The sequence below is a fragment of the Aedes albopictus genome, chromosome 2, assembly GCF_035046485.1.
Source record: "Aedes albopictus strain Foshan chromosome 2, AalbF5, whole genome shotgun sequence".
In the NCBI taxonomy this organism is placed as follows: Eukaryota; Metazoa; Arthropoda; class Insecta; order Diptera; family Culicidae; genus Aedes; species Aedes albopictus.
In genome coordinates, this window is record NC_085137.1 from 241952929 (window position 1) to 241979908 (window position 26980).

Below are 26980 nucleotides of genomic sequence, written 5' to 3' on the forward strand. Positions count from 1 at the left end.
TTGGCCGCGTGAAATTACGTCGGCAGGATTCTCCTTAGAACGCACGTAGCTCCAGTTCGTGTGAGAGTTTTCCTGCACGATCTCAGCGATCCGATTGCGAACAAAGGGAAGCAGTTCAGAGGGAGATTTTTTTAACCAATGGAGCACAATTTGACTATCAGTCCAGAGCTGAACTGTGCTGAAACTAGTCTGCAACGCGGATACGGTTTTGAGAGTCAGTCTTGAGAGCAGCACCGCAGCGCAAAGCTCTTTACGCGGTATCGTCATCTCCTTCACAGGGGCAATTTTGGATTTGCTACACAGAAGATTAACTGCTACGGAACCATCAGGGTGAATGCTTCGCACATAGATGCAAGCTCCAAATGCCATCTTGGAAGCATCGGAAAAGCCATGTAACTCCAGAATCACATGATCGGGGAGAGTTACTGCACGAGGAATTCGGACGTCATTGATATCGATGAGAGAACTACTGAACTTTAACCAAGACTCTAGTAGGACACCTTCCAAAGGGTCATCCCATTTGATCCCGGCAATCCACGCATCTTGAATCAACCTTTTTGCTAACACAACAACGGGTGACAGAAACCCAAGCGGGTCGAATAGTTTCGCGATATTCGAGAACATAGTCCTTTTAGTCACTGGTAGGACTTGGTTCGACATAGAATTCACCGTGAAGAGGAACTCATCGTTACGAGGGTCCCACATAAGACCCAGTGTCTTGATTACTTCATTGGCTGACAGTTGATCGAGCTGGATAAATGTCTCTCGTTCAGAAAGTGGAACATCTTGAAGGATTGGCTCATAGTTAGTACACCATTTGTGTACGGGGAATCCACCTTTTTCTAACATCTCCTTTGTTTGTTGGCGAATTTCTCGAGCTTCTTCGACGGAGTCAGCTCCTGTCAATACATCATCTACATAACAGTCATCGAGGATAACAGGTTTAGCCAAAGGGTACTTGTCACCTTCATCATCACAAAGCTGAACCAAGGATCTCGTCGCTAAGAAAGGAGCTGCAGCCGTTCCGTAGGTTACAGTAGACAACTCCAAAACCCTTAGCCTTTCGGAAGGGGTTTCGCGCCAAAATATTCGTTGAAGTGAAGTTTGGCTCGGATCGACCACAACCTGTCGATACATCTTCTGTATGTCCGCTGTCAGGACGAAACGATATTTTCGAAACCTTAACAAAATGCTGATCAAGTCGCTTTGAACTGTAGGACCTACTTGCAACACGTCATTTAGTGAAACACCTGAGGAATCCTTAGCCGATGCATCGAAGACGACTCGTAGTTTTGTGCTCGAGCTATCGGGTCTGAGCACGGCGTGGTGGGGCATGTAATACTTCAGCATGTTAGGTGGATCATCAATCTCGAACACTTCCTTACAATGCCCCAGCGATTCATACTCACGAATGAAGTTTGAATACTGAAGGCGGAGATCGGGATCCTTGTTTAGCCGTCTTTCCAGCAAATAGAACCGGCGGAGAGCCAACGATCGATTGCTCGACAGCTGATCGAAGTTCTCTTTCATAGGCAGTTTGACTATGTATCTTCCACTGTCGTCACGACGATGGTTCTGACAAAAGGACTCCTCACATTGCTCTTCTTGCTCAGAGCGAGCGACCCTCACTTCGACCTCCTCGACTTCCCAAAACTGTCTAATGCTTCTGTCAAGCGAAACTGAATTAACCTGCTGACAATCGACGACCGCATCTGAATTTGCAACGACTTCACCAGATGCAACCCAACCGAGATGGGTTTCACGGAACTCCGGCATACCGTCGGCAATCACTACACTACCCGTTTTCAGCAAGCTAAAGAAGTGTTGATTTCCAATGAGGAGATCAACCTCAGAAGGACGGTAGAATTCAGGATCAGCCAGTTGTAAACCACAAGGAATACTCAAATCAGACACATCAACAGATCTGCTTGGTAGAGGACCGGTGATCTTTGATGTAACCAGGCAATTGAGATTGAGACGGAAATCACTGTACATCGAATGCATATTGACTGTAACGAAACGGTTAGATTTGCTTTGTGTGTCACTGACACCGAAAAGATTGACATGCACAGACTTTCCTGGAATACCCAGTCTCTCATACATGGATGCTGACAAAAGGTTGACTTGCGCACCGCAATCCAGGAAAGCACGACACGGCACAAACTGACCATGACAATCGAGGAGATTCACCTTTGCCGTCAGAAGCAGAACATTCGGCAATACGGCTGGATTGGAGAGCGAGCACGACGAGGAAACAGTGGCAGACTGAACAACATCGCTGGATGGTTGTGTCGAAACCGGCACCGCATTCTGTGTTACCGCGGGACGATCCTGTGGAGACTCTGCGTTTACGTTGCTTTCAGATTTAGAGCCATCGTCATGGAGGAGAGAATGATGATGCTTGTTGCACTTTGCACACGATTTCTTCGAAGAACAATTGACCGACCGATGCCCGTGACGCAGACAGTTGAAGCAAAGGTTGGCTTCCCGGACCCTGCTTACGCGATCGACAATCGACAGTTTTCTGAACTCCTGACACTGATAATTGAAATGCGATTTCGAGCAGAACTGACAAGAGACGGATTTGGTTTCTGGTGTAGTGGTGTGCACCTTGACACCTGCAGGCTTGGTAGAGGATTGCACAGATTTAGCTGGTACTTGTTTCGAGGGAACGGGAAGATCAGTTTCACACCTTTCAAGAACTTGGCACTGTTCTTTCAGAAATTTGAGAGTATCGTCGAGATCTGGTAGTTCTCCATGGGCAAGAGTTCGCTCCCACAACTTGCGAGTGTTTGGATCGAGACAAGATATCAAAATTTTATTCACAATCAGGCCGGCTGTACCGTCGGTCGATTGCTCCATGAATTTCAAACCTTCGATGTGTCGGGTACAAGTGTCAACTAGTTCCCTAAGCTCTTTGTGAGATTCTTTGCACATCTTTTTCATCGAAAGTAGCCCCCCAATATGTATGTCCACAATGACCCTGGGGTTTTCATATCGCTCCTCGAGTATTTCCCACGCATGGGCATAATTGTTGTCGGCTAATGTTCTCGAGTCAATGACGTTGGCAGCAGAGCCAACAAGAGATTTTTCCAAATGGTGCAATTTGATTGCATCGGAATCCGAACAACGCCCGACAATGTCCAAAAACATCGATTTAAAACGAGGCCAGCTTTCATACCGACCATCGAACGTCGGTATGGGAGCTTTCAGGGGCTGCTGCTGCACAATAATTTGACTTTGGTTGGACGCGGGAGCCTGGTTGCCAGCAGAGACAATCGGCGTGGAATATTTTTCAACGAGGCATTCGAGACGCATCATACACTCCGTATGAATCTTGTCAAATTCGTCCAATTTAGCATCTTGTTCCTCAACTTTGTTATCGGGAATCAAACCCAAAATTTCCTTGTGCAGAGCAGTATACTCGAGGTAGTGAGCGTCTAGCTTTTTGGTGTAAACTTTGAGTAACGGGAGACTCACCTGTTTGTCATCTTCGGCTTTCTCAAGGGCGTTGCAGATCGATGTCACCTTCCCCTTCACCTGGCCGCGCTGGTGAATAAGCGTTTTCACTTCATCCATTTTCGTTTTGCTTGGTGTTCGATCAACCGGCGACATCATAAATGGAGTACGGTTACTACAGGGAGAGTAACGCGAACGGAAAACTACCGGTTGATGGAGAACAAACCAAGATTAGCACTTTTTGTCTTCTTCTTCCTTTTTCGGTAGCACTTCACTTCATGTCCTCGTTGTTGGCACTTTTGTTCATTTTTCTGCGATAGCACTGTAGTTCTTTTCTTCTTTCAAAGTCAATGTTCGTTTTCACTATATCACTTCACTGATTCGGCTTCTCTTCATCACATCCGGGGTTGAAGGACCCAAATGATGGCACTAGCCACCATCTCAACCGCGAGGGTTGGAGGGAATGAAGATGGACGGCACACGACGCTGGCTGCGGTCCGCTTGCGCAGCAGAAACTGACTTCTGCATGACGCCACAGGTAGTGGCAAAGAAAAACGGACTGGGCGACGACGACGGCGGGACCACGAACGGTGGATGACGGACGCTGAACGACGATTGTATGCTGGCCGCGATTTGCCTCTCGTCCTAGTAACGTGCACCCGCTTCGCAATTGCCAAAGCTCTAAAAAGAACTTGATAACTCCTGAATAACTCAAGCAAGCGCAAGCGGGTGGCAGCGTCACACGAGACAAGGCAGTAGCTGCAGCAGATACGGCTCCGGCGGAGAACAGCAGACGGATCACAACGGTGACCAAACAGCGACCGTGGAACACTCTGGAACCAGCTTCGCCTTCGGATTGGCAATGAAACACTGTTTCTATTCTTCCTATCGATATATTCACTTTGAATTACAAAAAAAGACTGATCCTCTCGCTCGTTACTGAGCTACTTTTATATCATTGCAAAAAAAAAAAGAAAAAAAATGTGTTGGGTCTGGCTGCCCGTTGCTCCCGCCGACGGCTCGGTTCGAAAAGTGACGCTCGATGTACGGCAGCAACAGAAGCCCTTTTTTGATTGGTCGGTGATGACGGTAGAAATTTTCATACGCGTCCATCGCTGATTGGTTGAAGATGGTTCGCTGATTGGTTGATGCTGGTTCGCAAAAACAGTGATGCCATTCGCACGGTCGTTACAGCGAACACAACTTTGAGCTGTTATTTGTCCGGATTCAACAAACCGAATGCAATGAAATTCTGATCATTTATGACTGAGAATATGTGATGACCCTTTCGAAAAGTTACAGCTAGTTAAACATTTTTTTAAAAGTGAAAATTTTACCTGTTCCAGTTTTTTTTGAGTATCCCCTGTAGTATCTCCGTGTGATCCAATGCGAAGCGATGGTTGTTGTTGGCTGTATGCAGTAGGAAAGCGTTTCTCTCCTTTAAGCGGCCGAGTTCATAGCTGTTGTAGTTCGAGTCGCTATTGTTTTCGTTGATGCCATTCATAAGTCCGTTTAGTCTGCTTATGTTGCTGTTATGGTGTCCCTGTCCCAGTCTTTTCTTCAAAGTAATTGTTGTGGGTCCAAGGTACCTGGCATCGCAGTTTTTACAGGGGATCCTGTAGATCACATTATTGCGTAGCTCCGGTGGGATGCGATCCTTGGTCTGCGTTAACCGGCTCTTAATGGTATATTCGTTCCTTGTTGCTAGTGCTGTGTTCAGATAACCAGCTTTGAAAATTTTAGCTAATCGACCACTGACCACGATTTTAATAATAACGGCGGTAAAATAATTTTGTAGACATATCTATCAGAAATCTGGGAAAATCCTTTTGACGGTTCTAGGCAAATATATTTCAGGATTTCGGAGGAGATACTTTCAACATTGATTATGGAAGTCTTTCTTCCAGGTTTCTCCGGTAAACTCCTCCCAAGATTCTTTGAGGATTCGTCCCAGAGTTCTGGGTAAATCCATCTCAGTGTGGGGTAATCCTTCCAAGGATTTTGGAGTAATCCCTCATGAGATTCTCGAGGAGTCCCTTCCAGCATTTTGGGAGAATCTTTCTCGGAATTATAGGAGAATCTAGGATACTCGGTGGGTATTAGTTTCGTGTATCTAAAAATCAAAGAAGCTATGAACAGTTCGTGTTTCTCAAAAAGCTTCCATGATGGAGGACATTGTATAATCAAAAATGTCTTCCAAACCACTTGCATTGCAATATCATTGGATGGTGAGTATCTCAAACTGAAAATGTTACTTGATGCTATCTCACTCATTTTCAGCCCGCTTCGTTCGAGTTATCTCTAGAATTGTGCTCACAAACGCGATTCGAAAATGATTGTTTGGAAGGTGAACGCAAGAGACCTTAACCTTAAACTCTTTACAATCACAGCACAAACAACAGCAGCCATAAAACCAAGTTGGCATCGATTAACCCTAGTAGGATGTTGGGGTCAATATGACCCAGACATGCACGCTGAACGTGCACTATGTCGTCGTGGTGCGAAAAGCCTAACATCTTAGGAGGATAAAAGCATAATAAAACAAAGTAAGCTAAAATAAAACCGAATTGCTTGAATTAAACGCATAATAACGTAAGGTTATATATAGAAAACATATATTGCGTAAATCAAGCAGTAACTGGTGTTCTTTCGTGCTTACCTACTTGTTAATTACGTCCCCATTCTTTCCCAAAACAAATGAGCCCGACATATGCCTCTAATACAATTCTAAAAAATGGGTTCCTGGTTACTCATTCATGCTGTAAGGCCACCCGTTCATTGCATTTTCCATTAATGGCCATCGTTTAGATACCAAGCCAACTTCCCATGTCTGGGAACGGTTTCTTTTGTCGGGCGTACTGACTGCCTTCTGTGTGTGTCAACGAAATTAGCACCCAGCAGCAAAAACTAGCCGCTCAAATCGCTTATAAATTATTTCAAGGACGCCATAGTTCTTTCCGTGCATAGGAACAACCTTCTCTGCTGGGTTGGCGGTCGGTCGGTCGGTGGTTGGCACAGCGCAAACGTTGTCGACCGGTTGCGGATTTTTTTTTCCGCTGAAAAAGAACGAAACCAGACATACGAGCTTTCGGCCTGGTCCGGCCTGGCAATTATTCAATTAAAAAGCTTTCGTGTATTCATTATGAACACACCAACACACGGCCGAGAAGCGTGCCAAGAGAAGTCAAACAAAAAGCAAAGAATCGTTGGATTGGTTGACCGGATCGTACAACCTAGGTCTCAGCAAAACCGGCTCCGAGTCCGACTGTTGACGCGACGTCGAGATAGACTGGTTTCCCTGCTGATCCACGTCCAAAGTCACGCAGAATCAACACGACGCAGGCTCACTCGTTCAGCAACGAGATACTGGTTGGTTGGTTGGTTGGTTGGTTCGTTGGTCAATTCGAGGGGGCAACTAGTAGACGGTAGTAGTACAATGGGGCTCTAAACAGCAGATCACCGCGTCGAGTTGCACTTTCAAGGTCTCCTTTTTCACGATCGCTCAGTCGCGCGCAGACGTTCGCATTTGTTGACCGATCATCAACCGGTTCGACACCATGTCGCACTAAGGGGAGAATTTGGCTGATCTAGCTGGCCAAAATTCATCCCATTGAAATGTTATCCATAATTTTGATTCACAGAATAAAATTTACTCCTTGTAAAGGTTAGTAAGGCAACTACCGCCTCGAAATAATTTGAGCCAGCTGGATTGATCAAACACCCCACAGTGTGTCGTCGCAAAACCACGGTGATGCAGCTCGTCCGGCTTTGCCTTCGCTTTGATCCGCGATCCAAAAAAGTCAAATCCATCCAATCAGTTCACAAGGGGTAAATACTCCTTGAGGGGGGAAGGTACCCATGGAGGCCATTAACGCGATCGAGCCACCTCATCTTGGGTGTTCATTAGCAGTGATTGCTGCTCTGCGAGTGCAACCACAGCAGCCAGCCAGCGGTAGTTGTGTGGCAGCCGGTACTTCCCGTCCGTCATCGTCGAGCGTCGACGTTACTGATCGATAAAGATCAGCTCCAGCCCGAAACTGAATCCATATCCATGCGGCGCGGCGTTCTGAAGTCGTGGCGGTTGAGCTGAAGTTTAATAATATGCAAGCGGAGATCAGTCGCCAGATCGGATCGGATCAAGGCGGGATGTGGCACTCAGCGAGCACTTGCGCGGGGATTGATCGGTTTGCGTCTGATCGGGGGGGTTTAGAACGGCTGAATTACGTAAGCTTGCTGGCACGGATGATGACATTTGCAGAGTATTGTGCTTGTAGCGGACTAGGTATTAGCCGAGCCGGTTACGGATCTTTCCATAAAGTGATGGATGTAAATGCTAGTCTTACGTTAGTTGAAAGCTTGTTCGCGACTAAATCGTGACTTGATTGCACTGTTTGGTGGCGTTTATGCCCGGTTTCGATTGTCCATACGATAAGCTACGCGACTGTTGAAAAGTTTTGAAAATATGTATTACCCGCGAAAGTCGCGACATACCAAATACAATACGCAACGTGAAGTCTGTGTTCTATAAAATATAACACTTAAGAGGAGTGGTTTGGTAAAGCGTAATACAGAGCCCATGGTGGTAATTTCCTCTTCACAAGAACTCCAATCGCTACCTCCTCGTGGCATCGGTTGCGATGCAAGCAACCTTAGGGAAGATCGGATAACAAAACTCGGTGGGAACTTTGGTCGTCTTTGGCCTGACAGGAAATTGGGGATATGACTTTGCAAGCTTGACCATGTGTTCTCCAGAAGAAGCGACCCACAACAGCATCCGTTCCCCATGTTAGGGACGGCTGATCAAAGTCCGAGTGTCAGTATTAGGACTCAAAACTAAACGTGCACTATGGTCCTTCAGAATGTCAGGCGGTTAGTATCCGGCCAATTGTAATGGAAAATCAGAAACAGAATAATACAAACCGGTGACGATCCCGACCGGTGAACACTTTTGAAGACTGAAAAAGAATCTTAGAACAATTTAAAATAAATTATGTTCCAAATTCTGCTGATAAAAACTTACTTCCTCGGGAATATATCTACGAGTTCCCCGAAAATTCTTCCAAGAATACCTCGGAAATCAGTTCAAGAGTTTCTCGGGTATACTTTCAGGAGTTACTCGGGAACTTCTCCTGGAGTTGCTCTTCCAAGAATGATTCGGGAATAATACTCCAGGAGCTCTTCGGGAATTATTTTTGGAGTTCCTCGGGAATTCCTTTAGCGGTTCATCGTGAATTCCTATAGGAGTTCCTCGGGAATTCTTTCAAGAGTTCCGCGGAAAATTCTCGAAAGAGTTTCTCGAAAATTTCTCCAGGAGTTCCTGGGAATTTCTCCAGGAGTTTGCCAACAATTTCTTCAGGATTTTTTTTTGGCAAATCCTTCAAAGGTTCCTTGGGAATTGCTCGTGGGGTTCCTCGGGTATTCATCCTGGACTTCCTCGGATATTCCTCCAGGTGTTCCTCGGAAATGCCTCCAGGAGTTCCTCGAATACTCCTCCAGGAGTTTGCCGAGAATTTCTTCAGTAGTTCCTCGGAAATTCCTCAAACAGATTGTCCGGAATTTCTCCAGGAGTTCTTAGGAAATCCCTCCTTCTATTGCTTGGATTTCCTCCAGGAGCTCCTCGGGAATTCTTCCAAAAGTTCCTCGAATATCATCTTCATTTAGGAATACATCGAGATGAATACCTTCAGGAAATCTTCAATAATTCCTGGGAAACAGGTTACCGGAGAACCTAGAGGAATTCCTAAGGAAGTGGCGAAAAACATCTCTAGGAACATTGAAGGAATTTTCATGAAATTCTAGGAGGAAGTTCCGAGATAAATTTTCAAAGGAATTCCTCGATGGATGCCCGATGACTTCTGGAAAATCCCTCACGAACTTTGGAACTAAAGGAATTTCAGAGGAACTCCTGGAATAATTCCCGAGAAACTCTTAGAGGGATTCTCGAGGAACTTCTGGAGGAATTCCTGAGGATTTCCAGGAGGACTTCTTCTTCTTTATGGCTCTACGTCCCCACTGGGACTTGGCCTGCCTCGCTTCAACTTAGTGTTCTTTGAGCACTTCCACAGTTATTAATTGAAGGGCTTTCTTTGCCTGCCATTGCATGAATTTGTATATTGTGAGGCAAGTACAATGATACACTATGCCCAGGGAGTCGAGAAAATTCTCCCGACCGGAACGGGAATCAAACCCGCCGTCTCCGGATTGGCGATCCATAGACTTAACCACAAGGCAAGTGGACCACCATGAGGACATCCCGAGGAAATACTGGGGGAATTTCCTAGAATTTTCTGGAAGAATTTCTGGAGGAATTCCCGATGAAGTCCCAGAGGAATTCCTTACAAACGCCTATAGGAATTTTCTAGGCACTCCTGGCAGAATGCCCGAGGAGCTCTTGGCAGAATATTCGAGAAGGAATTATCGGGGAACTTCTGAAGAAATTCTCGGGAAACTTATGGATGAATTTCCTAAGAACTCCTGGAGGATTTCCTGAGGATTTTTCGGAGTATTTCCCGAGGATCTTCTAAAGGAGTTCTCGATGAGCTTTGGAGATATTTCCGATGAATTCCTGGAGGAATTCCCGAGGAAGTACAGGGGGAATAACCGGGGAACTGTTGGAAGAACACCCGAGTACATAACTTCTGGAGATATTTTTAAAAACTTTTTAAGGAGTTCTTGGAGAGATTCCCGAAAACTTCGGGAAAATTCCCGAGAAGCTCTTAGAGGAGTTACCGAGAAACTCTTGAAAATATGTCTGCGAAACTCCTGGAAGGATTTCCGACACTGACAATATATTTTCGTAAAAGTTAGTTTTCGTAAATTAAAAGCAATTTTCGAATAATGTACGGTCCACTCGTACCACTATGCTGAAACAGTACAAATGGAGTTGTATCATGCACGAAATCACGAATCCTACAGACAGTGAACTTGCTCATTCTTATATTTTTTCTCCTGATTTGCAGAATGAAACAAAATGAACAAATGACAAACGGCTTTTACTAACCATGCGTAAGTAGAAAATTTCGCTTCGTAGAATGTAACAAAGCTTTGCAGTCATCGGTGATGATAGATTGGATCGCAGAGAAAACAAAGCGAGCTCTTTTCATAAGCATATGACGGTTCGTGTGCGAGAAGAGGATAGGAAACATGCTCCCGGTTGGAAGTAAAAGTTATTTATAAACAAAACTAAAGTCTTAAAGTGGAAAGCATTCTGATTGTTTTCGGATGGTTTCAACAAACGCCCACAGATGAGTGGCTAGCAGTGAAACAACATATATTTTCAGTGGAGGAACTCCGGCAGGAATTGCCGAGGTTCTCCTGGAAAAATTTTCGCGAATTCCCTGGATGATCGCCAAGGATCTTCTGTAGAAATTCCCGAGGTACTCCGAGAGGAATTCCCGAGGAATTCCTGGAGGAATTTCCGAGGAACTCCTGGAAAAAAATCCGAAAAACTCCGGGAAGAATTCTCGGGGATCTCTAGGAAGAATTCCCGAAGATCTCCTGGAATAATTCCCGAGGATCTCCTGGAGGAATTCTTAGAGGAGTTTCCGGTGAGGGGCAGTCCTGGAGGAATGCCCGAAGAACTCCAGGTGGAATTCTCGGAAAAATCCAGAAGAAATTCTTTGAAAACTTATGGAGCAATTCCCGATGAACTCCTGGAGGATTTCCTGAGGAACTTCTGGAGGAATTCGCAAAAAAATTCTGGAAGAATTTCCGTGACCTCCTGGAGGAGTTCCCGAGGAATTCCTGGAGGAATTCCCAAGGATCTCCTGGAATATTCCCCAAGGATGTTCTGCAGGAGTTCCCGAGGAACTATTGCAGAAATTGCTTTGAAGCTCCTGCAGGTATTCCTGCAGAACTGATGAAGGAGTTCCCGAGGATCTCTTGAATGAATTTTCGCGGCTTTCGTGGAGGATCATCAAGGATCTCCTGAAAAAATCCCTTGGGGAACTGCAGAAATAAATTTTATGGAAATTCTGGAAGGAATTTTCGGAAAATTTATGTAGTTATACCCCACCCCGTCGAATCATAAAGAAATTCCCAGGGAAATCTTGGAGGAATTCTACCACAATTGATACAGGAATGCTTCTAAAAGAATCCCCGTGGTATTCCTAGGGAAGCCATGGAGAGATTTCCGGGATATTCCTGGACAAATTTCGGTGGAACTCCTAAAGGAATCCTGGAAACTCCTAAAGAAATTTCCAGGATACTTCTGGAGGAATGCCTGAGAAGCACATAGACAAGTTCTCAGGAAATTCCAGCAGGACTTCCCGGTGAACTGAGGAAATTCTTGTAAAGCTCCTGAAGGAACCCCAGAAAGCACTCCATGAGCAATCACAAAAAAACTGGAGGAATTCCAGAAGAAAGCATTCCAGACTCCTAAAGGAATTACAAAAGATAGTGCCTGATGAATCGCACAAGCAACTTATGGAGGAATTGCAAAAGAAACTTCTCGTGGCATCTAAACAGACATGAAGATAACACTAGAATCTGCTAGCATTTCCACCGAAATTTGTCAGAAATCCTACACACATCCGAATTAAACAATAATTACCACAATTCTCACCAGAATTTAACTATAAAGCTTTTCTGAAAAAAATAAGATTTTCTTCCAAAGGATTAATAAAATTTCCTTGAAAATCATTGCAGGAATTTTCAGGCATTTGGAAATTTGGCCTGGCATCCCTAACGCTGCAGAAGGTTTGTTAGACAGGATCAATGGTGAAACTGGTTAGAGGTAATCTAATCTACCAGAGTTGTGACAACACATGTGAGCTGGGGACAGCTTTTATATTGAAACGCGTGATCGGTTGGTGACCGATCGACGGAAGAATGTGAAGGTTGAGAATAAAGGATCGATTCTTCACTTTCAGTATTATCAACGTGCACAGCCCACACTCCGGAAGCATAAATTATGACAAGGAGGCAAATCGACCCCGTTCTGATTGAAGAACGTCAAGACCTATTGTGATGCTAACAAATACTCTGATCACTAACTGGTGATGATCAAACTGCGCTCAAAACATTCCTTCATCAATAATAAGCGACTGGTATCTTCCTTGATTCTTCTACCTTGATCCATACTCTAGATATGTACGAAAACCGATTTTGAAAATATTGCTTCGTTATTTTATGAAAAATCAAAAACCAAAAGATGAGGAAATGTATCCAGTTTTGTTCATAGTACACTAACTTGAAAAATTCTGATACAAAGCTAAAAGGAAAACAAAAAAAAAACAAGATCTCTGTGGTACCTATCTAAAACATATTCAACATTAAAAGCAAAAATGTTCGCTCTGAAATCACGCAAACTCAACTCTGATTTGATTCTGAATCAAGTTCTGAATGATGTTTGTAGGCCAAACTAATCCCTCGAGAAATGGCACAGTTGTCACTCTTGATTTGATCGTCATCAGCCGGCGGCAGCGAGACCTCCCCACAAATTCATCGATTAACAACGATGCGACGCAACCGGCGAGTTCCCGGTAGTAAATCTCCAATTCCGAGCACGCACCATCTGGGTCGGAATCGCACGCAGCAGAAGTGAAGCAATTTATTGCCATCCATTAGCAGCAGCCAGCCAAGCCACACATGCACACAGCACACCGAGTAGACCGAGTCTGTCCACGGTAAAATAGGTCGCCAATATCGAAATGGGTCACACATTGGCAGCATCGGCAATAGCATCCGACCGACTTGGATGCGCTTTTTTTTCTAGTAGGGCTGTTTAGTTTGCACATACAGTGACAAAATTTCGTGTTTGTACAAGAATGGTGTCTCCGTCAAAGTTGTGAATATGAATTTTCTTTTCAAATAATATTTAGGCTCAGTGTACCAGTTATGGCTATAGTACCTCAAATTCGCCATAGTTGATTTTCAACCTTTAATGATGCAAATCAACAAGAAAAATATCGTGAACAACAGATCACGTTCACAAAAGATGGTTGCAATCATTCAAACTGCACAATTTGCTCAAATTATGATAGAAATAAAAAAATTTCCTTAACTTTTGGGCTTCCTTGCACCCTATTTCGCCATAGTGTACCAGTTTTGGCTAATCCCAGAAGGAATGTATGTAAATAGTGCGAAGTGGAACCCAACTTAACAAATGTGTCCATAACTGGTACAGGGTTCCTATCATTGGCACACGCCGTAATAAATACTTAAAGTAGTTTTGGCTCCGTTTTTATATTTTTCCTGTAAAGTATGAAAACCAATCAATTATTTGACATATCGATGACATCTATCGGTCATCTTCTTATTTTTGTAGAAATAGTTTTCCTTGGGTAGTGCGATAACTGGTACAGGCACCCTAGTAATATTTTTTTTAAAGAAATTGCAGCATTACAGGGTTGTTACGAGAAGCGTGGAAAAAAATCCGCGCCAAATCCGCGCCAGAAAAAATGGAATCCGCGCCAAATCCGCGCGATTGTGAAAATGAATTCGCGAAAATCCGCGAGTTCCCTAAAGTTTCATTTTTTTACATTACGTACACGTATATTAAACATTAAATTTGAATTCTACAATAGTGTGTGATGAAAGGGCACTTTCAGCTGGAATGGGCTATTTGAGTGGGTTAACTTTGATTCGTTACTTTTTTGGGCTAACTTTTGATTCGTAAATTTATGCAGCTCATCTTAATTATTCTAAGCTGTCTTCAAATACGTTTTGCCAGAACTTTATTTTATATGTTTTTTTATTCAGCAATATTTCTTCAAGAATTTTTAGCAAAATCGCTTTACCAATCTACAGCGCGGTCTTGGGGAAATCTGTCAGAATCCGTCATCCAGGAAAATATATCAAAAGATTCGTAAAGGAGTAATTCTTTATTTGAGATTTATTTTAGTAGTGTCTGGAGAATCGCAGTGAGACATTACTTTAGGGCCCGTCCATGAGCTATGTAGACTCTTAGGGGACAGGGGGTTGCGTGGTCGGTTTCGTTTCATACTAATTTCGAAATTTTTGTATGAACAAAGTCCATATGACGGTGGATGGGGGGTAGTTCTGAAATAGCCAAAAATAAGTCTACGTAGTTAATGACAAGAGGAGCACATAAGGAGATGCTTGTAGAAAACAGAAAATACCTTTCTCCGCAATAATACTACTGAAAACCCCTACAGAATTCATAGGAGGAAAATTCCTGGAAGACAATGTTGCAATTTTTAAAAGATTGTTTTGTTGGTTTAAAGTTTTTTCATGATTTTTTTCTAGAATATCTCCAGTTATTTATCCATTAATTCCTTCCAAGATCCCCGGGGTTTTTCTGCAAAGTATTAACTTTAAATTTACGGGAACTCTTCTAGTGGCTTCTGATGGATGGATTACTCCAGCCATGGATTTCTAAAAAATATTACAAATATTATAAATTCTTAGAAACAAATTCTATTGTTTTTTTTAACACGCTGGCTTTGTAGTCACTTGCATGATCCGTAATGGAAATCTCTGGGGAATTGTTGCAGAATTTTCTAAAGAAATATTTTGTGGAGTTTCATCCAATTTTATAAGGAATTCCAGTAACTCAGAAGAACTTTACCTGATAATTCAACTAAAAATTCTTTATGTTTTGTCCGAAACTCATTCGAGAGTTTTCTTTATCAAATTCTTTCGATATTTTTACAGGAAATTATTGAAAATTTTAGGAATTACGTAACAAATCACTTGATATTTTTAAGATGAAAGCATTAACCCAAAAAAAGAAAAAATAGAAAGTCCATTCATAAAAATGTTAACAGTAACACCGAGAGAGATCCTTAGAGGAATTCCAGGGATGCACCCTGAAGAAGATCATTTATGATTTCCTGGATTTTGCTATGGAATTTTTAAGAAGTGGAGCTAGAAGTTTGGTTCATTCCAGTGGCGTAGCCAGAAATTGTCTCTGGGAGGGGTTTTCAACGGTCAATGATTTTTTTTATTTGACACTTACATTTTGTAAACAATAATGAGTAATTGCATTCGTAGTTTGAAAAAAGCGGCGCAGCCGAAAAATTTTTTCGTCGCAAAGCGCTTTATACTGAAAATTTGTTCCACAAATTTTGGCTCTGGGGAGAGTTTTAACCCTAACACCCCCCCCCCCCTGGCTACGCCAGTGGTTCATTCCTGTAAATCTACTAGATGTTATATGTTATGTCAGATGATGACAGGGATGGGAACACTCACTTGCAAAGAGTTACACTCACTTGCAGTTTTCTCAGCTCAGAAGCGTGCAATCAAGAAACGATGTATGGACGATTTTTGCCTTGTGGTTTTGTCTAAAACTTTGCCGAATAGAGTAGGAGTCGCACACGAGTCCCAAAGTCGTGGCAGAGCTGTGAAGGCGACTCTCCACGAGGTGAGTGTAATTTACATTCACCTCGTGGAGAGTTGCCTTCACAGCTCCCTCACGACTTCGGTATGCGTGTGCGACCCCTACTCTATTCGGCAAACTTTTAGACAAAATTACAAGGCAAAAGTCGTCCATACATTGTTTTTTGATTGCACGCTTCTGAGCTGAGAAAACTGCAAGTGAGTGTAACTCTTTGCAAGTGAGTGTTCCCATCCTTGGATGATGATTTATAAAGGTGAGAGAATTCTAGCATGTTTTACTTGAATATGTTGTAAAAACTAATAAAAACAGATGTAACTGGAGCTGGTTTAGTTCAAAGCTTTCTAGATCAGTCTCGTATTGAGTTATTACTGAAACATATTTCCAAAGATCCAAAGGCTCTAAGATTCATATCAACGGGAATAGAAGTTATTTCAAGCACTAAGTATTGTTACATGCAAAATTCACGGAACAAAGTACGTCGAAGCGGTTCGTCAATCGCTGATTGCAAGATAAATAGAATGCAATCTCACACAACAAAATTATGATGCAAATCAGAGTAAAACCATGTACAGACTCAACAAAATTTACATAACGGAACAGCAAAACCAATTCCGCGCCAAATCCGCGCGAGGGTCGAATTCTAGAGGTAAATCCGCGCCAAATCCGCGAAAATCGCGAAATCCGCGAAATTCGCAAAATCCGCGCTGTTGTAACAACCCTGGCATTACGATGAGCACCTCAATGGCGACGTTGTAAGCACCGTAGATGGCGTCGTAACAGATCTAGGAGTACCTGAGCAGGACGCCCTTAACCTCCAAGAGATTGAGGAGGAGGTTAACCGGTTGAAAAACAACAAAGCCGCTGGAGCAGATCAACTACCAAGCGAGCTTCTAAAATACGGTGGAGAAGCACTGGTGAGAGCACTACACTGGGTCATTACCAAGATTTGGGAGGAGCAAGTATTACCGGAGGAATGGATGGAGGATATCGTGTGTCCCATCTACAAAAAGGGCGAAAACTTGGATTGCGGGAACTATCGCGCGATCACACTACTGAGCGCTGCCTACAAGATACTCTCTCAAATTTTATGCCGCCATCTATCATCGATTGCAAGAGAGTTCGTGGGGCAATATCAGGCTGGATTCATGGGTGAACGCGCTACAACGGACCAGATGTTCACCATTCGCCAGGTGTTGCAGAAATGCCGTGAATACAACGTGCTCACACATCACTTGTTCGTCGATTTTAAATCGGCGTATGATACAATCGATCGAGACCAGCTATGGCAGATTATGCACGAATACGGATTCCGGGCAAACTGATACGATTGATCCAGGCGACGATGGATCGAGTGATGTATGTAGTTCGAATATCAGGGACACTCTCGAGTACCTTCGTATCTCGCAGAGGGTTACGACAAGGTGATAGTCTTTCGTGGTTGCTGTTTACATTGCTTCAGAGAGTGTAGAGGTGTAGAGGTTTAGAGAGTGCTTTAGAGGTGCAGCATAGTTGTCCCATGTCCAATGGCCATGTAAAGAGTAGGCTGAAGACGACTCCTACGTACAGCAAAGGACACTTAGTCTTAGTCTGATAAGTGATGTAAGGTTATCGCGAGGGTTATCGTATGGAAGTTGACTCATATGATTTTTGATATTGTTGTAGGTAGCTTTTTACATTTGTTGTATTGCATCCTCTTGACTTGAAAATCATGTTGTGTACTCATACCAAACTGTGCCACTGTAGTTCGTAGTTGTTTTTCCTCTTCCTCGGTTGGCCAGATCAGGTTCTGTGTGGAGTCCAATCCAGCTCAAACGATTTGGTCCATCTCGTATGCGCATCGAGATAGATAAACAACGTACTATAACATACCGTTATGCCAGACGCATGCTCGTCCTTCCAGTCAGCAGACTGCACTGAAGCTTTAGCTTGCCACACTGCACTAATAGTTACCATCTGCCCAACCTTATGATGCAGTCAGCATATAGTGCTAGTCGCAAGCCATTCATTATTGCACAACAGTTACAAAGTCGTAGACAGCTGATTCTGCTTGTCTCGAGCGCCACCACGACGACTGATTCTTGTACTGTTACCTGCTGACTGTTGAATTGGAGCTTGGTTCGGGCACGGAAAACTGCATGTGTGTGGTAATGAAACATCATGTTTTGCTACAGTTTTCCCCCAACAAAGCGAGGCGTTTGAAGTTCTGTTTTTTCTTCTTCTCCGAGACGTTCGTTGGTGGGTGGGTTCGAACACCGCCGCCCGGTGTATTTGGTAACGATTGTACTGGACAAATAGCAGCGGCACGCAAAGGTTTTTTTTTATGTGCCAGGCCAGAGCCAGGCCCTCTGTGGCGGCGGCTGTGGCCTATTTATCGACCGGCCGTTACGGATGATTTAGTAGGCGACATGGCGAATAAATGGGCATATCGCATGGCAGTTTTGTGCGATAATTGATCAAAATGCAACTTTAAATGGTAATGCCGATCGGCTATTAGAAAATGTTGTTGGCGGTGCGATCAATGCTATTAGAAACGACGGTGTTGAAACATTAGAAATTAAATAGGTGCGGTCGATTTACCAACTGGAAAAGGGATTGTATGATGGTTCTATGGTTTAAATGATTAGTATTTGTGCCATAATCTATAATAATTAGCATGAGTTTGGTTTTTTGTTTTTGTATGTCCCAAATATGTCCTTAGATCTTAAAACATTTAGAAAAATTACTTCGAAAAGTTGGGTAAAAGTACTAGATTTCGTCACTGCTCTAGTCTTCGCTTCCTCCATACAAATTCTATTTTTTTATGTATGAAGTGGCGAAGATTAAAGCAGAATTTGGGGAAGGAGGAGGGTTCGAAGTCGTGTGTTTTTATCCTTATAAATTTGCACTTTGTAGATGGACCCATGCGCCTCAGTATAACCAAGCTGAGGATGACGGTTTCGATTCCCGGACGGTCCGTGCCTTTTCGTAAAGGAAATTTTCGTGGATTTAGAGCATCTTCGTGCCTGCCATAGGGTATACAAATGCAAAGTGGCCATTGGAAGACAAAACTTTCAGTTAATAGCAGTGAAAGTGCTCAAAGAACACCATGCTAAGCAGCCTCCGTTCCAGTTGGGATATTACTCTTAGAAGAAAAATAAGAAAAAGATTATGATAAGAAAATACCGGCCAATCTCACCACACTGTCTAACTCTCTTCAAGTTGTTACAAATTCCATGCCCAATTAGATAACGGGGCACAGAAATCACCCAACCGATCCACAACAAACCATATCGATACCATTTACCGGTTCCACGAGGGAAGCAAAGATTGATGGCAAGCGTGAGAGTGCTCTAATTTAAATACTTCCGTCACGCAATCAGCATATTAAAAATTTGATGACCGCTCAGCTATGTGTAGGATCATTCTTCGGTCGGGACTCGCCACAATATCCATTATCCATACAGCCTGAGCCGACAAGGAAAAAGTCGGACGTCGGTCAATGCTAACAGTGGCATTTCAGGGGCACGCACAGGATGATTGCCGGATAATTATCGTTGACATGATTTACCCAAGGTACTCATGATCACTGGTCCCACCCCTACCATTGCTGTCAGTCACCCATAAGCTTCGAACCAGTTAGTCAGTCAGTCAGTGGTTGTTGTGGTGGGTCGTAAATTTGTTGTACCAACCCTATATACCTGGATAGATGCTATCGGAGTCCGGGGTTCGTGCGACTTGCGCGTGAAATTCTCACTCTTATTTGCATTGAATGTTAATTGCATTTGGCCACTTTTACGGGTTAACCCCATTTTACGCTCACATGCCGCTCGATCCGATCCGATGGGTAAGTTTCACTTCACTTGCCGTGAGTTATCTGAGGCTTGCTTTGGACTCGCGGAATATCCACAATGTTTACCCATATGCCGAAATGTCTCACAGTAGTAGTCGATGAGCTTAGTATTTCATCGTCGCGATACACGAAAGAAACACAGTGTTTATACTGGCGAAACGATACGCGCCGCAGTATGTCATCATCGACTAGGGAATCTCTAGTTGCATTGCAGCTATTAAGATAATTGCAAATGCTTGTCAGCTGGCAAATGGTAGTCATGAGCGCGCACCCAGATTGCAATCAGTGCCCACACGCTCTGCACTGGCGCAGCAGCGAGATGATTAGCTCATTAGGCAATCAAAGGCTGTGTTTAGCAAACATTAAAGTTCGACGGAAAATACTGCGCGAATGTTGATGTTTAGACTGCGAAACGCAGCTCTCCGATCAACTTCGGCACCCACGAAAGTTACATCTAGCGAGCGATTCAATCCAAGGTTAAGGTTATCGTTTGATATGATTGAGCATTTAGTCACGATTATCGATCAAATTGACATCATCACAAGTGCTGGACTTGCGTTAGGCATCTATCATACTATTGCGCAATCAATGCTGGAGATTAGAGCAGTATCCATGAAACAATGGCGAAACGGCTGAAGAAGTTTTTACTTTTTTGATAAAATATTTGGGTTTTCACAAAACAAACCTGTCGCCGTTCATTAACCCGTTAACATCCTCCAACGTTTCCTTCAGAACTTTTTACAGATATTTCTGCAAGGATGCATCTAAGAATTCCTCCAGTAGCTTTCCCATAGCCTCCTTCAGTGATTCCATCAAGGATTCCTCTGGGGATTACACCAGACATTCCGTCGGGAATTTCTCTTGGGAAATCTTTAGCGGTTCCTCCAGTGTTTGTTTCACCCCTTTTTTCGAGGATTACTTTAGAAATTTCTCCAGAGATTCCCAAAATAATTTTACCAAAGATGCTTTTAGGTATTTCTGCAGAGATCTGTTGAGGGATTTCTTCAGAATTCCTCTAGATATTGCCCCAATAATTCAATTTGGAATCATTCAAAATATTTCTGATAGAATTACATCCAGGAATTCTTTCGGGAAATTTTATCAGAGATTATCTAAAAAATAATTCAGGAATTCCTTCAACATTTTCTACAAAAAAAAAACCTTTACAAGTTCATTCAAGGATTCCTTCACTATTCACCCAGAAAATACTGCAGACATGGTTCCCTTCATTTTCTTCCAGGGGTTCGATTAGAAATAAATCTTTCTTTGGATATCCTAAGGAATTCCTGCTTCCGAGATTTCTTCTGGGGTTTCTTCAGAAATTCCTCCAGAATCAGTCGTACATTCCTTCTGGAAATCTTTCAGAAACAGCTCCAGAGATCATATTCTTCAGGAATCGATCTTGGGATTCCTTTAGGAATTCCTCTTGGAATCCATTTAGGAAATCCTCCAGGAATTCCTCCAGGAACTGTTTAGGAATTGTCTCAGGCGTTTCTCCAGGGATTCCTTCAGAAACTGCTAGAGGGATTCCTCCGGGAATTCCCCCTCAACTCTTCTTGGGATTTCTTCACGATTCATTCAAGTATTTCTGCTGCGATTTCGTCAGTACATACTTCCTAATGGGACTTCTTCAGGACTCCTCCTTGAATTGCTTCAGTGATACAAGCAATTCCTCCAGGAACTCCTATTGGGATTCTCTTAGCCTTTTGCCCTGGACTTTCTCCAGGAATTCTTCTAGAGATTCCTCCAGGAGTTGCTTCAGGGATTCCTCCAGGATTCTTCTAGGAATTCCTCCGAAAATTATTCCAGAAAGTGATTTATAGCTATTCCTCCAGGAATTTTTCAAGGGATTTCTTAGCCCTAGTAGAATGTTGGGGTTAATATGTTCCAAGCAGGCTCAGTATACGGGCACTATATGCACGCCATCGTGGTTCGCCTATCATAAGATCTTAGGAGAGCTAAGAAATTTTGCCAAGGATTTTTCCAGTATTTCTCTGAGGATTCCTCCAGTTATTCGAGATTCCTCCAGATTTTTTTCTAGGATTTTCTTCAGGGATTCTTCCAGCAATTTCTCCAGGGATTCTTCCAGGAATTGCTCTAATGATTTCTCCAAGAATTCCGCCCGGAAATTGTCCTGAAATTTCTCCAGGAAGTTGTCCTAGCATTTCTCTAGGGATTTCTCCAAGAATTTCTTTAGGCATTCCTCCAGGGATTTCTTCAGACGTTCCTTTGTGCATTCCTTCAAGAATTCTTCCAGGAATTCCTACAGGAATACCTCCAGGGATTTCTCCGGAAATTCCTCCAGGGATTGCTGCAGAAATTACTATTGAGATTCCTTTAGAAATTTTTCTCGGAATTTCTTTAAAAAATTAATCTTTTCCATGAATGCATTCAATAATTTCTCCATGTATGCCCTCAAGAATACCTGCAGATTTTTTTCAATAACTCGAAGGATTTCAAGAGGAATTCCTCCAGCGATTTATATTGGAGTACTTTAAGATAATTTTACAGGGAGGCATAGGGGCCAGGAAATTCTCCATGAAGTCAACCGGGATTTCTTTCACCAATCAATCTCTTGGGAGTTCTTCTATGGATTTGTTCAGGAATCCATCCATGAATTCCTTCATACCCCCTGTAGCTTCTGCAAAGATAATTCTTCAGAAGTCCTTCCAAAATATAGCTCCTCTCCTCTTCCTCTTCTTGGCGTAACGTCCTCACTGGGACAAAGCCTGCTTCTCAGCTTAGTGTTCTATGAGCACTTCCACAGTTATTAACTGAGAGCTTCCTCTGCCAATGACCATTTTGCATGTGTATATCGTGTGGCAGGCACGAAGATACTCTATGCCCAAGGAAGTCAAGGAAATTTCCTTTACGAAAAGATCCTGGACCGACCGGGAATCGAACCCGTCACCCTCAGCATGGTCATGCTGAATACCCGTGCGTTTACCGCCTCGGCTATATGGGCCCAAAATATAGCCTGAGATTCTTTTTTTCCTAGAAGTCCTTTAAGAATTTCTTCAGAAACTCGTCCAGAAATCCCTCTAGGAGTTTTTCCAGGGATGTTTTGAGAGTGTGTCAAGGTTTTCCTACAAAAAATCCCCCGGGAGTGCCTCGAGTGTTGCCCCCAACGATTGTTTTCGAACTTATCCTAGGATTCCTTCAGGAATTCCACCGGGTATTTCCTTGTGAAACTTGTATGAGGATTTCTACAGAAATTTCTCTTGGTATATGAGCATGAGCATGAGCATGATTGACCGCCCGCGGTTGCTCCTCTGTTATTGCAAGGACAACTGCATTTACATAATAAACCAACAGATGGTGCTTGGGATTAGCTTTCTCTTCATTGTATAAATGCTGGAATCCCAATACTTTTCAATAGGCAATACCAGCGCCGGCCGCGTCCGAATGCAGGTCAATTGAGGATAGGGAAGGAAGTGATGACGTGATTCTCGCTTAGGCCAATAACCGAGGAATTCTCTGCGTTACTACGAGAAATCACTAGGAGTTTGGACAGGGGAAATGGAGATATGTTGAGGATTTCATCGTGGTAAACGAATGTCATGTTTTGATTCGCGATTAATAATGCGCTCAAGAAGAAATACCCTTCTAAACCGTGGACGACGAACGCGATCTATTGTGCCTCAAAACTCACCCTACATAAGTTATTCATTCGCAACTAAGGAGAATACAATGCTAAACACCGACGCATCTGTAGTTTGCGTTTCCGCGCGAGACAATGCTAAACGCGATCAATTCACAAGTATTAACAAAATAACACGTTATAAATAAATCAGAAACATCTTACCGCATGGTTCGCCGTCTATCTTTTACCGACCCTCTTTTTTCCAGAAATTCATGCAACCTTTATTTGAGTCAAAACATTTATTCATTTAGACTAAAATATTACAAATGTCGACACCGAAGATGACGAACCATTCAAATTTTTGTGTACATGCAAAAAATGAAAGAAAAATATTTATTATCTACTAAATGTGCATTTGGAACTAGCGCCGACACATGACGTGACGAACTTTTCAATATTTGTTAGATAAATACACAAAAACCAGAGCAGAATTTTATACATCCTTTAGCATTAATTATTATGATAAAATGGAACGAGCTCACCAATAAACATCCTTCGAAGTGTCCAGTGCATATGTGCTGCAGCATCTTCCACTAACTGGCCTCGAAATCACACTGAACCGCTACAACAACATACGGGTACGACGATGTGCACATTCAAATTGTCGACGACGACGCGGCCGATCCGAATGAAAAAAGCGGCACTTTCACTTTGCCTCCAAAAACAAACTAAACCGCCCCGTACGAAGATAAGCACGCACACAGGACGACGACGCGATGCAACGACGAACCAAGACGGACTCTACAGAAATTTCTCTTGGTATATCTCCAAAAAGTTGTCATAGGGCATCTCTCCAGCAGTTTCTTTTAGACATTTCTCCAGGGGAACCTTCAGGAATTCAACCCAGAGAAAACTCGTTCGGATTCCCCCGGAATTTCTCTATAAAATGCACCAGGAATTCTTTTTGGAATTCCTTCTTGAATTTTTCCAGATATTTCTGGGATGTATTACAGTAATTACTTCAGGTGAATTCAAGGATTTTCTTCAAGAATTCCATTATTTGAGAGTTCTCCGCGAACACCTCCAGGAAACTTTTCAAGAATTTCTCCAGGGACTCCCTTCAAGAATTCCTACAGGGATACCTCAAGGGCTTCACTCAGAGATAGTTTTAAGGCTTGCACGAGAATATCTTCAAGAATTCTTCCAAGGATCCTTTCGGGAATACGGTAATTTACTTACAATTGAGGTTATATTCGGAACAGTAGAACTGAAGTTTTATTTTTAGAGGAACACAGATCCAGGGCATTAATCTCCGGACGCTGTTGATTTTTTGTTATCTTTTGATATGATTCGATTGTATATTTTCCCAAGGGTATGTTCTACAATGTTTCTTTTCTGCTCTGTACGACCAGAGTTATAAAAATGACGATTCTTCATTTCTTGTGTCCGAATTTCTCATGCATCATAGGCCGATCTATTCATGTTGAAGTATACAAAAAGCACAAAGGCGGCGCATACCGGGTAAGCCCTTTGAACATAGATATCCTGATGATAAAGAAACGAGGACATACCAGGGAGCCTTCGGCGCTTTCGGTACAAAGTGGAAACACCGACGACTTGAGCGAAAAGGAAAAATCGATGAAAAGCATTGCGGAAATCTCGAAGATCCTGGTGCAGAGGGTGTTCTAGTTGTATAAACTTGGAATTGAAAGACAAAATGTGAAATACAATTGTCAGTTGAGTGCACAGTCTTGCTGAATAATGCCTGCTCAAAGCATTTTTGGAATATGAGTTCGCCGATCTGTGTTAGACGTTTCAATCCAAAGCCGGAAGAAATTTCATCAAAATCAATGATGAGAATTTTGGAAATAGGGTGACAAAGTGTATTATCGGCAGGTTTGTTCTCTTCGTCAATGGAGGTTTCTATGGGCCAAATTGTCTGAAATTTGGGCATATAATTCAGCTTGGTTGGGAAGGATTCGAGGCCAACTTTGAGATCAACAGGTTTAAAAAAAAAAACCATGACGAAGAGAACAAAACTGCCGAAAATACGTAAGTTCCCCTATCTCGAGGTAATTTCATTCGGAAAGTTCGTTCCATGCTTTTTGCTTTATAGCTACATTTAACATTTTTATCATATTAAACTAAATATATATTTTCATAATAATCCAGTCGCATTACCTAATCATGCTTATTTCCAGACCATTCTCTCACCAAAATCCCCACTCTATCTATTTGAAGGGCGTCGGTTAATCGCTAGCTTTTTGAAAAGAAGATATCACACCTTACCTACACTGGAATTTTTTGTGCTGGCACTCAACTTTTTTTGTGCTGATTGCATTCAGGAATATATATTACTGAGTATCAGCAATTATTGTTCAAGTTGCTGAACCATTCAGCAATTTTGACAGTTGATCAGCAATGAAGTGCTGCAATACAGCAAAAATGTTGCTGAAATTTCGCAATTTATTTTGCTGATTTCTTTGTGCGTTTCGAAAATTGTGGTAAGCTATCCCTTCCCATTCACGAAACGTGTTTCTTATCGGTTCAGAGAGTGACCAATGGCGCTTAAGACCAGGCTTGTTAGCCAGGACACAGTGTAAATGTCTGTGCCCCATCGCTAAAGCAAAAAGGTCCATGGAGTGACATAGAATCTCTTAGCTACGTCACTCCAAACGTTGGTGTTTAAATATGTATACTAAAACATTTCCGCTCCTCGTAACGGAGAAGATGGGCGTAGCCGGCAATAGAAGTTTTCATGTTTTTCCTACTCAAACCTTCAATTCGATATCTGTTTATTCCGAAATAGCTTTCCATAAGGGGCTGTTCATAAACCAGGTAGACCAAATTTTGGCCATCTCAGACCACCTCCCCCCCTATGTCTAAGATTTTGTCCATACTAAATTTTTTAAATTCGTATGGAACGTAGACTTCGGTCAGACCCCCTCTCCCCCCAAAAAGTCCACGTGGTTTATGAACGGCCCCTAAGTAATTGGAATAAGAGTATTGAAGTTTTAAGTACGCAATTTACGAATTACTCCGTTACCACGCAACGCAAATCGGCTTTCAGTGCTATTTTTAATAACACAAATGTAATGTTTTTTCTGCATACATACACACTTAGAAATTCTGAAATTTGCACGAAACGGAATCACCAAAGAACGTAGACGTTTTCAAGATTGAATCACAATTTGGACTCAATTTTACGCGCATCATGTAAGTGCTGGTTGGTTGCGTTAGATGTCAACAAATTCGTTTCACCAGAAACGTAGAATCAGTATCACGTTCATCAGCCACCTTCCAACTCAGTGAAATAGCCGAGAGGTAAGAGATGTGGCTCTCGATCAGGAGATCCGGTGTTCGAATCCATGCATGGCATTATTTTACTTTTCTATGTTTTATCTGTCAAATCGGTTTTAGCGATTGCTAGACGCTTAGAAAAAATAAGTTTCATTTTGGGGTGTACTGAAAGACGTAAATTTACACGTTTCAACCTCTAAATTTGTGTTTTTGGAGATGCTCGTATATGTCAGGTTCAGGACACTTAAAATTACATGATATTTTCTAGGTGTGTAGATATAAAGCAGCCTAGTAAATACATTTATAATATTCCGAGCTTTTACTGACTTTGTGCCCAATGGCTAGATCGCCACCAACATCCGGATAAGCATTATAATTGCAATAGCGTTGCTGACCTCAAACTGTTGCAAAACTTTTTCTTGTAAACATGTACTACTGTACTAGGTAGGCATAGTCGAGGGAAGTAACACTCGCAGATGACAAAGCAGAGTGATGGTATTCGAGATGA

At 42.7% G+C, this 26980-nt stretch overlaps 2 protein-coding genes across 5 annotated transcripts in view; both read right to left on the minus strand.

Moving 5' to 3' along the window:
• LOC109622866 (phospholipid-transporting ATPase VD) overlaps positions 1–26980 on the minus strand; it is a 252076-nt gene that overhangs the window by 207372 nt on the left and 17724 nt on the right. The window lies entirely within an intron of this gene.
• LOC134286417 (uncharacterized) lies at positions 723–3579 on the minus strand. Its single transcript, XM_062848027.1, has 2 exons — positions 1225–3579; positions 723–785 (listed from the first exon to the last, which is right to left on the minus strand). Exons 1-2 carry the CDS (start codon positions 3577–3579, stop codon positions 723–725), a joined length of 2418 nt encoding a protein of 805 aa, XP_062704011.1.